The following is a 13481-nucleotide window of genomic DNA, read 5'->3' as shown; positions in this document are numbered from 1 at the left end:
TGTGCCTCGGTGTGATGGAAATTAATCGCTGTGTCTGTTGGCAGGTACTGACAAAAAAAAGGGGTCCCTTTTATAACCATGCAGTTTTTCTCCATGATTTATTTAAGGGCCACAGCTTCAAAGTCGGTGTAGATTTTTCTGTCTTACTCTTTTTTTTCCCCTCATTTTTTCCTTTCTTGTTTAATGGGTCCATCAGCTACCCCCAACCTCTCCTCAGTGAGTGACAATAAACTCTTATTTGCTGTCTGTAGGCGTTTGTGCGGGTTGGTGCGTTTCACACTCAAACTGACGGAATACGGCTGAACGAAGTATTCAGAGCTCTCTCACATTTTCATTTCACCTTATTGGAATAACAGAACACTCGGTTATTCCAGTCTCCTCCGAGTGAACACATGCATTGTACCAAACACAAAATGAAATGCATGAGCCAGTCAGATTGATGGGGTTTTAATTAGAAAGATGCAAATGAATCAATTACTGGAGACTGCCCAGTCCCCTCCCCCCACAAAACCCCAACTACAAACAAAAACATTGCAAATTACCGCTACAAAGTGATTGTTTAAACGTATGTATGTATTTGTGTATGATATTTCAATATTAATCACATGGTTAAGCACCTCCTCATGCTCAGTAGTGGTTGTGCTGGTTGTGCTTTGAACCCAAGTGCAAATAGCTCCTTATATTCTCCTCCAGTCTGTACCTATAAACATCTCCCAGCTCTCACTTTAATCATGGCGTAATGAAGCAGCTAGACCCACAGGAAAAGAGTGTGTTCCCACATCTCTCTAATTCTTTCTCAGTCTTTCTCCCTTCTCCTTCCTCTCCTCCTTTACTACCCCTCCCCCATACCATCTCATACGACTGTTTCAACGTTCTGCAAGCATTTCCTGATTCTGTTTATTACTTATGGCTCATAGATCTGTAAATTGTAGGTCTGCTCTTTGGCTAATTATACTGTTTTGTTTTTTATTGTTTTGTTTAAATAGCCAAGATTTGTTTGAAGAATCTTTTTACACTCTGTGGCTCAAGTTTGTGCAAAGGTCCTTAATCTCACTTAAGCCTTAACTTACACAAGTACTTTGTTTACCAATAATTGGAAGAGTAATTTGTCAAGCGCTGGCCATTGATCATGTTAATAAAACTGCAAGCGCAGGCCATTTTACCATGTGCTAATTGTTTCGGTTAGTTCAGGCCATGGTGTGGTGAGGAAAAAACAGGTCACTGTCAACATGAACTGCAATGTTCTGTGTGTGGTGACTGTGTGCTTTTTTTCCGTTTATGGAAACCTCAGTAGTTTTTGTCCGAATGAGTTCTGTGCAAAATCGAAGAATACAGTGATCCCTCGTTTTTCGCGGGGGATGCGTTCCAAGACCACCCACGAAAAATTAATTAACGCGAAGTACAGGAAAGGTATTTTTTTTATGTGTTTAACAAGTATTTGGACTTTTAAAACCCTCCCTGTTACTGTTAACAACCCTTTAACACTTTGCATTAAACAGTCATTCTATAATGTTTTTCAGCTGGAACTGCATGTGATATCCTACCAGTTTCTTTAACAGAGTAATTCCTAAGCTGTGATTTAGCGTAAGTAACTTTCACTCTGATGTGGACATGAACAATACATGTACTGTTCGTAAGAAATACTTGTAAATGATATATTTGTCACCTACAGGCCTATATCCGCGATATAGCGCCCATAAGCCCTCTTGATAAAACCCGCGAAGTAGTGAATCCGCGAAAGATGAACCGCAAAGTAGCGAGGGATTACTGTACACTTCATTTATTTCATTCTGGGATGTAGAAGTTGAACATTTTGAGAACAAAAAAATATATACTTGGCATATATAAATTCAATAGTAACTCTGTCCATTCTGTGCCTTTACATCAGTTTCCAAGTTAATCAAAGAAATCTGCTGTTCATTTTCACCGCAAAATGTAAGTCTTAGAAGTTGGTTGTGTTTTCTCTTTCTCATTAACCAAGTAATCCTAGTAACATATTTTAGTCTGCACAATCTTTCCCAACATGTATAATGTCTAGTCTCTGTGATGTAGACAAATACGACTTCTGGACAGCTCCATATATTTTCAGACTAAGAGTGCTGAGTTGACTTCTTACAACAGAAGGTTAACAGAAACATCTGCAGATATTTTTTTAGGGTCTGAAGCATGAGTGGAGCTTAATTTTCATCTATAATGGAAAGCTCTAGGCACTGTTTATCTTGTGGTGACTACTTTGGTGCATCAACAGGTCCAGGTTCTGAGGATTTAATGGAATTATATAATGACATACGCCTTGTATGATACTATATCTTTCATAAATCCCTTTAAAAAAAATCACCTGAATGATTAAATAATGCACTCCATTTGATAATGTCAGCTTCCATTCACATTGTGTGAATATTTCAGGAGCAATGGACCAATAGATATCCCGTAGAAATCCATTGTTTTCCGATAGAGAACCAGAAACATTTTTTTAATAAAAAAATAAAATAGTGCATTAACATACTTCAGTAGTTACGAATGCTTCTTTTATCAAGAGAGAAGGTAAAAGATTGAGAGAGCTCATGAGTTGATTCTGTTGGGAGGCAGCCATGAAGCCAGAGTCAAGCAGTTTCAGCTCAAGTCAAATGAAAAGGGAGAGGAAGAAATGGACGAATGGTCAGGGGTTGAGTCGAGATCCATGTATCAGTGCCAACGCTGTGCCAGTTTCTGTCAGTTTGTTGTCTGTGGTTTCGGGTCTGTGCTCTGTTCCATCTGTCTGAGCTCAGTCTATACAACTCAGCATCTGCACCTTGCAAACCTTGAGTCAGAGATTTTCCGCGGGAAGAACCAAAGAGTTCAGAAGATGCCATGAGATGTGAACCACACCCCCACACCACCACCTCCTCCTCTTTACCTACTCATTCGTCGTCCTCCTCTTTTCCCAGTCGCTCTTCATGTTTTTTATTTGTTTATGCAATGTGGTGCTAGTTCTGTGGCTTTCAAAGAGTTTTCAAATCCCTCTAATGTGCTAAGAATGAGACAGTAAAGAAGCTTTCTTATGCTCAACTACAAGTAACACATCACAGCTGTTTTGTGGGTGTTGAATAATTAGGCAGCAAAATAAACCCCAAAACCCAGCAAAGCCTTCAAGCATGATGCACTACCCCTGCCTCTACATACCAGCTCTTACCAGGCTTGATTTGTCTTACAAATAAAGATTCAGCTCTTGACATGACCCACTGACTATACAACTCTGGCCATTACCAATTTCTCTATTCTTTCTCACCTTGAATACATTAGATTTTGAAAATACTGACATGGATTTTCAACAATTGGCCAAATGGAGGGAAATACCATATATGCACTGGTTCTTGTTTTCTCAGTAATAACATGCATGTGGAAGCTGGACTAAGCTGCATTACATAAACATCTACAATCTCCAGTCATGTGAAAAAGTTAGGACACTCCATGATAATCTTTGTCTTTTTGAACATATTTAAACATATAAACCTTTGAGCTTCGTTTGAACTTTACTGAGAGATGGAGTTTATAAAACTAAACAAATAAAACTGAAGAAATTATATATAAACAAAGTTGTAACATGTAATGAACAAAAATGTACATTTCTTGTGAGGAAAAAAAAGTTAGGACACCCTATGCCCTAATAGCTGGGATTTCCCACTTTGGATGAAATAACCTCAATTAGATGTTTCCTGTAACCATCTACCAGTTTCCGACATCGACTGGGAGGTGGTTTTCCCCATTCCTCCATGCAGAATTCTTTCAGCTGGGTGATGTTTGAGGGGTTTCTTGAATGCACAGATCACCCCACAGCATCTCAGTAGGATTAAGGCCCAGACTCTGATTTGACCGTTCAAGAACTCTCTGTTTCTTACTTTTGAGCCATTCCTTGTGAATTTACTGGAATGTTTTGGCTCATGGTCTTCATTTTTGGAAAGAGAGGCTCTCATTTTTCTCAACCACCCTCTGATACAGTGAAGAATTCATAGTAGATTCTATGATGGAGAGTTGCCAGGACCCTCTGCAGCAAAGCAGCCCCAAACCATGACATTTTCACCTCCGTGCGTCACAGTTGGTATGGGGTTCTTGTGCTCAAATGCTGTGCTGTGCTGGTCATCTTCTGTTACTGTGCCCAAATAATTCAGCTTTGGATTCATCTGCCCAAAGCACATTGTTCCAGAAGTCCTGCTCTGTGCTTTCTGGCAAACCTTAGTCTTGCCCTAATGTCTTTTTAACAGCAAGGGTTTGTGCAATCGTTTCCTGATGGTAGATGCATGTACCTTGACATCAACTGTGGCAAGAGCCACTTGTAAGTCCCATGATGACATTTTAGGATTGTTGGAGACTTCTTTATGCATCTTGCGGTCTGCTCTTGGACTGAACTTGTTAGGATGGCCTAACCTGACCTTGTTGGAAGGTGGTTTAAATGTTCTCCACTTAAAAATCAGCCATTCTACTGTCTGGAAAATAATTTACAATTGCTTTGAAATCTTTTTACATCCATTCCCATATACATCTATAACCTACTTTATGAAGGCCTCAGAGATCCCTTTAGATCTCAGCATGGTGATAGCACTCACTTCAGCAACCAAAGGCAAATCAAACTAATGTCTGAGGTTTAAATAAGAGCCTCCTCCAACGTCCTCTTTAACGATGGTCTAATCATTTGCAGTTGATGTGGTGCATCTGATTCTAAATATAGACATTTTATACTGTAATAAATGTAGGGGTGTCCTAACTTTTTCCTCACAAGAAATGTGCAATTTTGTTAATTCAATTTTACAACTTGTGTTTATAAGTAATTTCTTCAGTTGTATTTGTTTAGTTATATAAGCTCCATCTCTCAATACTGTTCAGATGAAGCTCATATGTTTAAAAATGTTGAAACAGACAAAGGTTTTCATGGGGTGTCCTAACTTTTGCCACATGACTGTAGATAAAAAACACTGGGAAACCTACACATTACTCTACAGATTTTATGACATCCTGTTCTAAATCCATCGGCATTGATATGGAGTGGCCACATGGGAAGGATTTCTACAAGATTTATGAGTGTGCCTGTGGGAGGTTTTGTCCATGCATTCATTGGAAGAGAGGTCCTGGCTCAAAATCTCAATATCTTCATCCCAAACGTTTTTGATGAGCTTGAGATCTAGGCTTTGTGCAGGCAAGGGAAGATCTAAACTTACTGAACCATGCTTTTATGGACCTTGCTTTGTGCACTGGGGCACAGTAATGCTGGAACAGTAAAATAACTTCATGTAATGTTACCCACAAAGGTGGAATCATACAACTGTCCAAAATGACCTGGTATGTTGAAGCAATAAGTCATACCTTCACTGAAACTAAGGTGCCTATGCCAAACCTTTTTTTTTGGACACTGAGTGGTCTCTTATTTTCAATTTCCCCATTTCAAAACAAAACTTAAATGACCACAGTACACATTATCCATGTTTCTTTTTCTGTAGAAGGCTAGGAGACATCAGCCAATAGCATTCACTGACAAATGACCCTGAGAAACTCACTCTCAAATCACTGAGAAACCCACTCTCAAAACCTGAGCATGGAAAATCTACTTGAGTGCAGAAAGAGCCCGAGGGAAAAGAGCATGGCGTGTGAGGAAAAATTTAAAATCGAGAGGGTAGAAACTGTTTGAGAATGGGGGGGGGGGGATTTTGATCAATGTGCACACAAGTTCTATCCCTGTGCTTAAGTTTCACATTTGCACTTGCGAGAGGGATAATTACACACACGAAATATTTAAACATAGTGTGATGGGAAAATGCACCTTAACACACCAATGAGTATTGATGATAATGATAAGCCAATATATTTCGTAACAATTGTACTAAATAGTCTTGATTAAATATTACTAATAAGGTTAATAGACATGTAGAACATGTTGTGCTTGTGACCTTAAAGGACTTATTACATTGTGTCCTCAGGACATGACCCAGGGCATGACCCAGGAGAAACTGTTGGAGGAGAGAAAGTGCTGAACATCGCACTTCTGGGTTTAGATTAGAGAAGTAAGGTCTATAGATAAATTAGAGAAGTCTAATAAAGATGAAGAGCATCCTGAGTAAGAAACTTGACCTAACCATCTGCAATCATTTTGCTGACAAGAGAAAAACAGAGATAACAGATACATGCATAGCATAAGATGCCAGTTTAGGAGTGGCTGGGTTTGTGCAATGAGACATGATGTAATAACAACCAAACGGTACTCATGACACTTGTTGTACATGCAGAAGGGCCACATAACAGTTGGGTGTACGTGACCGAGGTCCTATATACACTGCATCAAATGTTCTAATAAATCAGAGATTGGAGAGAATTCTGTGTCTTTATTCCTCTGATTTCTTCTTGGGCCTAAGGATCCTTTTGAGCATCGCTCTTCCTTCCTGGTGGTGCTTAGATAATTGCCATAACACATAGAGGTTTACATTTTCCACCTGGTGTTTTTTTTTCCCCCCGTCTACTTTTTACATTGATGTGACACCATACACTGGAACAGAAAAAAAAACACATAGATTCCGTGATTAGGTGGTGTCCCCCTGTACTTTTGTTCAAATAGCATACATGCTTGTTGACAATGCAGGGAGCTATATCATCCTCATTAAAGGGAACATCTACGATTGTAGGGAAACACTGTTCTCACTGATTTATTTACATTCAGAAGCTCAGCATCTTTTAAGGTGGAATTCTTATTTTGATGGAAAATAACGATGTTTTTTTTGTACGTGTCTGAAGTTTAACTTGCCTGTAATTGTTTATTCACTGTTTGAATTACTGCAAAAACTCATTTGTAACTCAAGCTGATTAGTTTTGTAGCGCTGTTGGTAATACAGTTAGCATCTCTTGAGTCTGGAGACATTTCCACCTTAAGTGATCCGAAACAACAAAAATAAGTCAATATAACCACCTACAGAGCAGACAAAAAGCAATAGCCTCATCTCGGTTTGTGCTTTTCAATGTTTGGAGTTCTCTCCATTGTTTAAAAAATCTGTTCCTTAGCTCCCCGGTCTTATGATGAAGTTTAGATTTAAATAATATCTGAAACACTCATCAGTATGTGTACAGCACTGTGCTGTAATAACATTAGGGGTCCATGTTTCTTTTTTGTGTGCAGATTAATTTGCTATTTGTCACCATTGTTTTGTTCCACACTGGAAAATAAACACTGTTGACACACAGCAGCACAGTGGTAGCTTTTGTCTCACCAGGTGCAGTGATTCATTTTCTCTTTTTCTCTTTCTCTCTCTCTCTCTCTCTCTCTCTCACTCACACACACACACACACACACACAATCTCTTCTCTTGTCTTTCTTTTTCTTTCCTCCTTTTTTAGTCTTTCCCTAAACATTTGTATCTCTCTGCCTCCATTTGGTTCGCTCTCTGTCTCATGTAGTCTCTAGACATTGTTTTCACATTTCTCTCTCTCTCTCTCTCTCTCTGCTCTACCCTGTCCCTGCTGAATGTCTTTAATTAGTCACTGTTTTGTGTGTGTGTGTGTGTGTGTGTGTGTGTGTGTGGTGAACACACTTGGAGGAGTGTGGGGGAACTCTCAGGCTTTTGCCGAGGGAGAGAGAGCAAGGTGCTGGAACATGCCTCTCTCGCCCCTATGGAGTCAACTCTGCAGTTTGGCAGTGCTAACTGGCGTAGAGCTGTAAAGGAGGGAAAGCTCGTGGGTGGGCGGAGCTGGGTGGAGCCGATGCACAACGTTGCGGCTCGTCCTCGAGGGGTTAACTCCACTCCAGCGGCTCCATTGTTTAGCATGCTAACTGATTCAGTTCAGATGTGCTGCACAAGGCCCTCTCTCGAAATAGCATTAAAGCAGAATTACAGGTTGCCAGTCCCCGAGTGACTCATGCAGCTGAGGCTTTTCTGCTGCAGTGCTACTGTGGGGACTCAACTTCCAGACTTACTTGTGTCATATGCAGCGCAGAGTTTGGAGACAGCTCACACTGCTCTAGATGGAAAAAATCCCTCATTTCCACAGCAGCGTAGCAGTATATTACACAGACACTGTCTGTCAAAAGTTAGAGAGTACGTATACTGCTAAAAATCAATATTCTGCAACTTTCTACTTAGATTTTTAGTAACACTTCACTGTGGGTCACCATTCATAAGGATACTAACACTTGCATAAACTTTTCTTCACCACTGATATAAATCTACATGAACATGTACGAAGCCATGCCCATTCCTCTGTGATCAGAGGTGTGTGAGAAAGCCATCATTCCCTCAAGCGTAGGGTTCTGTACCAACTTGTGGAAGAACTCAAATGAGGGAAACAACATTCATCCAAACATTTAGAAGAAGTATATTCATGCTTTTATTGAAACCCAATTTAAACTAGCTTTATTACCAGACTAAGTTAGATTTGTTTGCTCCTGGGCTCCCTCTAGTGTTGCAGGGTTTAATTAACTTTTAAAGCACTGTCCTGAAATCAATGGGGCAATGGGGTGGTGACCCCCCTCTTCCTCAAATTTACATATTGCCACTTCTGTAGTGCTGAGTCCAGAACACCAACAACAGAGGCTCTTTCACAGAACAGTGGAGCTTCCCAGTGATTTTGAGGTGAAAACACTGTCTAGTGTTCCTTTAATCTATTTTGTCGACTTACCTGCGATGCTGTTTGACTAAGCTGTGCAGAAAACGGTTGACCTTATTGTTTGTATTGGAGCTTTTACAAATGCATTCTGAGAATGAGCAGGTTTTCTGTATCAGTAATCTAACAAACTAAGCACATTATTTAACTGTTGTGATTGTTCTTTGCAGTTAACTGTCAAACTAAAGGGAAAAAAAACTAAGATACATTAAGAATAATCCCATAATAATATCCACTGTATTTCACACAAGCACTCTCTGGCAATCAAACCTTTCAGAAAGATGACCACTTAAGAACCCAAGATTCTTAACCACTAAAGTTTTTTTTTTTTGGGGGGGGGGGGGGGGGGGTCAGTATTTAATCAAGGAATAATTTGTAAAAGAAAAGGTGAAGGGTCCCACCAAGGGGCCAGTCTAACGGAATTGAAGTGTTGAAAAATAGGTCAAGTGTATCAGCAAATATGTTACGTAAAGTCATTTGTTAATTAACAGAGATGTAATATTATATGAAAATGAATATAAAAGGTATATGAATATACCTGAATATATATCCACTCTCCAATACTGTACAGTGTATCTGGGAAGTATCAGACATACAAAGTTCTCCTACGCAGGTGGCCAGTAGTTCAGAAAGAAAGTCTGACAGTGAGTCATTGAAAGTGGAGAAACCTACAGCACGGTAACTGCCTTCTATCAAAGCAGGGTGAAAATTGTTTAAATTCAATGGGAAATGATTGAAAACATTCACAGGTTGTCAGAACAACTGAAATTGCAAAGCTCTTACAAAGAGAACAGCAATTTTACATGTCGGCACACTCATATTCAGACCACTGCAATGGCACAGCTGGAAATAGAACAGGACCTGCGAAAACATTATACAGCATACAAGGCCACACGAAGGAGAAAGACAGGTTGATATTAAACTCTTAACAGTAGCTATGAGGGGGTTTTCACTCAATTTTGCCTCATGCTGTAGCTCAGAAAGAGCAGCCAATTTGATGGAAAACCCCAAACTGATAACAGGTCAAGTAAACCTGGTGAGACTTACCAACAGCAGGCAGTTTTCCAAACTCTTGGAATAATTGATATCAGGACCAACAGAAAAAAATTATTCTTTGGATATTCTACTACTAATACGTACTCTGGGTTGCCAGGTTTTTAGGCACCTTCACTCGTTGGCTGTTTAATCAGGGATACCTACCTCACTACCTGAGTTTGTCACTGAGCAGAGCCCTTATTTGGGTGGTGGCTTGTTCTCAGCACAGCAGTGACACCAACATGTAGCACCGTCCTGTGGTGGTCTCTCTCTCTGACACAGTGAGGAACGAGGGACTGATAAACTGCAGCAACAGATGGGCTAGCGTCATTAAGTGGAAAGTGAACCTGCACAACTGTGAAAGTCAGCATTTTAGTAATTAGTGTGTCTTTCAATTCGACTTAAAAAAGATGCTTTCAGTTTTTCTGGGAAGTATTCAGGGAATAGTTTTAACATGTTCAGAGTCAAGACTAAGTCATTCCAAATGAATTCAGTCATTCTCCAGGTAGTATATGCTTAAATGAACCAGTATAGTGTTTCCAAAAAAAAACTAATTACAGGAGCATGGGCGGTGTATTAGATTGCAAGTAAAGGAATAAACAGGAAACTCAGTCTCTGTACGCTCTTCTTGCCTGTTTGCTGTATATAAACAAATCTCACATTTGTACCACCGTCGTCTTTAGTCAGTGAACACACGTTTTAAATTGTAGCATTTTGCTCGTGGAGTAGTTTCTATTCTCAGAAGTGGATCTCTGACTCTTACTCCATCTTCCCCTTCCTCACCTAACCCTCCTTCTTTCTTTCTCTCCCCACCTCTCTCCTCCTCAGGTTTACATTCCCTGCAGAACAGCTGTTGTTCTGGCCAACGAGGAAATCGATTACTGCTACTGAAACACCATCATTGATTCAGGGAGAGATTGATACTCTGCGCACATCTGCCTCTCCTCCGGCCTCTACCGAAGACCTGTTCGCCGTCCACCTCCACATTCTCTCTGCACCTTGCCCTGAGATGAGCTGTCCAAGATCTCCACATGTAATCAGGGTCATTTCGAACATGAATGCACATTCCAAAGTGCCATGTTTAAGGGGAGGGATAACAACCGTGTTAGGCATCAGTTATTAGGTGATCACATTTATATAACATCAAATGCTAGTTCGTAACCTTTTTCAGAGGTTGCCAAGTCCATCATGTTTCTAAACTGTGTATAAAGACAACCATGCCTAAGTAAGATTGCCTTAATTTTAGAACTAGTGAAATGACTCTATACCACTGTCACCTAAAAATGTCATCATAGTGATTTATTTGCAGTGATGTTGTGCGGTTGGTGTGATGTAGTGTGTAATAATTCTACGCAAAAGACTAGGGTTTGTTTCCTTAGCCGGAAAAACACAACAAGCTACAATAAAGGTAGTCCTTGAGCAAAACACCTAATACAACATTCACCTGCTGTAACATAACAACCGAAATGTAAGTCACACTGGATACAAATGTCTATCAAACGGCACAAATATTCCTATCAAACTGAGCTTAATAAATGCTGTAAATTATATCATGAACAAAGTTTATTATTTATGGTAATTAATTATATTGGACCTCCATCAGAAAATTGCATTTGATTATTTAATTTGGGTAATATGTAATTGTTAAAAGGCACACTATTTAACACCTTGTTTAATTTGTATTTGTCTGCTGACTGTTAAATCAGCTTCTTTGCGTTTTTGTTTCGCTTCATGAGCAGTTTGATGAAAATCAGACCTTAAAGCACTGAGGTGAAGATTTAGATAAATTCATATATTATACAGATTATAACCACTGTGTAGTGACTAACTGGCTTAGTAACTATATCTGCTTCTAATATCCTTAGTGTCATTTAGGAGGAATGGTAATATTTTGAGCAAATGCTGATTTTCCATGTATTGTCACTGTGTGAATAACCATCAGTGCAATGACTGTGATCCACTGTGATCACTGCATTTTACTTTAGTTGCATTGTGTATCAGTTTTCAGTTTTTCAGTTTATGCAGAGACACCTCAGTTGGTTCTAGGGTTAGTGTCAGAGTGAGTCCAGGTTTATACTGTAAATTGTACTTCAGTAAATGAAAGCATCTAAAATATAGACAGTGTTCCAGTGGTGTGTGATACAACAGACATCAGAGCGTATTTTATAACACACAATATGTATCATGCTATTTTTAACAGTACATATTTATTTTTTATTCATTTTACAATCCATTGCCCGCTACGACAATATTTTAAGATTGTTATAAAAATAAGATCATTCTGCCCATATATTTGTATTTCTCTATATTTAGCACCAGTTGGAACAGACTTGTAACTTACTCGCTCGATCACATTTAGCAGGCTGAACATTCTCCACAAGACTGGCTCTAAGTAGTAAGAGATTTTTATTGGGTGGTACACATTATTACGATAACTGTCCTCCTTCTACCTGTGCATTGGGATGAAATTCCCTGGGAAGAAATGACTTCAGATAAGTAAAAAACCTACAGAACGGTTCCCAAATTTTATAATACTGAGAATATTTAGATGTCTTCCAACTTCCTGTTGTTTCTTTTGCCCAACAAACACATGTAGCAAAGTGCTAGAAAAAAACTGAATGTTAAGAAATCGTGAAAAACTGTAAAACTCTGGTAATGCTTCCACACTGAGCCTCGTAAATGAGGTGCGACAAAGTGTTGCAGTCTTCCTTCTTTGTAACGTCAGTCCATTCTGTTGCTTCATTTTTAATGAGCCTATATAGTACTATAAGTGATAAATGGGCAGTGCACTGTCCCGTTATACTATTAGTCTGTTATGGACTACCCAACGCTTTCCTCTCATCAACAACACTGTTTCCTCATTAATGTGGAGTAGCTGCTTGAAGATAACGTTGACCTGCTTTTGAATCCTCTACAGAGAACACAGAATAAGTCTGTGTATAAATACATTAGGGTTATTATCCCAATCCTATTTCTTCTGAATAAACAGTCAGACTTTCTTCTGCCCTCCATAACGGAGAGATGCACCTCTCGCTCTCTTCTTTGTGGTCTGAACAAGCCTAATTTGCTCACAGGACAAAAAGGGGGGAAAAAAACAATAGATGCTTAGATAGCAATGATTTGCCTCTTCATGTCTGTGTATACAGAAGTTAATAGAGAGATAAGTTGTCTGTGTGTTTTCTGTTCAAATTTGTTGATTAAAAATGTGTTGCAGCTATCTTCACCTTCACCAGCATCTCCGTCCTAGCAATCCCACACATGTTCAGTGTACTCTGGGACTGCCAGTCCACCGTGATTTGAAAATTCGTCTTCTTTGTTGTATTCCCTTTTCATTTCTGTTCTTTGACTGGAAATAAATGAAGGGTGGTATCTGAGTTTGTGCAGTACTCTGTGGACACTGACACCAGATTTGTCTCGGATAAAGAGCCTTTTTTAGACGTGTCTATGTGTGTTGTCATTTATTATTTATGTATATGTATTTTGAACATCACTGTGAGCCTCATTTATTTTGTATCTGGTGTCTGCTGAGAGCTTACAGTGCATAAATTGGACAGTAGCATGGATTATAAAAAGGTGTCCTCCATCATTAGATATATTACATTAGGCCTTTGAATTGCTGTGGAAAATCATCGAAAACAAACTCCCACTGCAAATATCAATACCTAATGTCACCTGCTCATTTTGCAACATAGAAGTGCTATTCTCTGCTCTCAATGAGACATGTTTCATTGACTTCAATTTTCATCGCTGTGTGGATTTTTTTTATTAATTTATTTATTTTTTAATATACAGGAAAGACCTCTGGGCACTTGTTTTTTTTAATCACTGAG

The 13481-nt window shown here is 39.2% G+C and overlaps 1 protein-coding gene across 1 annotated transcript in view; it reads left to right on the top strand.

Annotated features, from left to right (window-relative positions):
• gbe1b (glucan (1,4-alpha-), branching enzyme 1b) overlaps positions 1 to 13086 on the top strand; it is a 128669-nt gene extending 115583 nt beyond the window's left edge. The window contains exon 16 of the mRNA XM_066665916.1: positions 10480 to 13086. Coding sequence (XP_066522013.1) covers positions 10480 to 10542 — 63 coding nt within the window. The 3' untranslated portion in view covers positions 10543 to 13086. The remainder of the gene's footprint in view (positions 1 to 10479) is intronic.
• The last annotated feature ends 395 nt before the right edge of the window (positions 13087 to 13481 follow it).

Source organism: Hoplias malabaricus, chromosome 1, assembly GCF_029633855.1.
Source record: "Hoplias malabaricus isolate fHopMal1 chromosome 1, fHopMal1.hap1, whole genome shotgun sequence".
NCBI lineage: Eukaryota > Metazoa > Chordata > Actinopteri > Characiformes > Erythrinidae > Hoplias > Hoplias malabaricus.
Note: the sequence above shows the minus strand (reverse complement) of the source record. Positions and strands in the feature narration are given on the sequence as shown.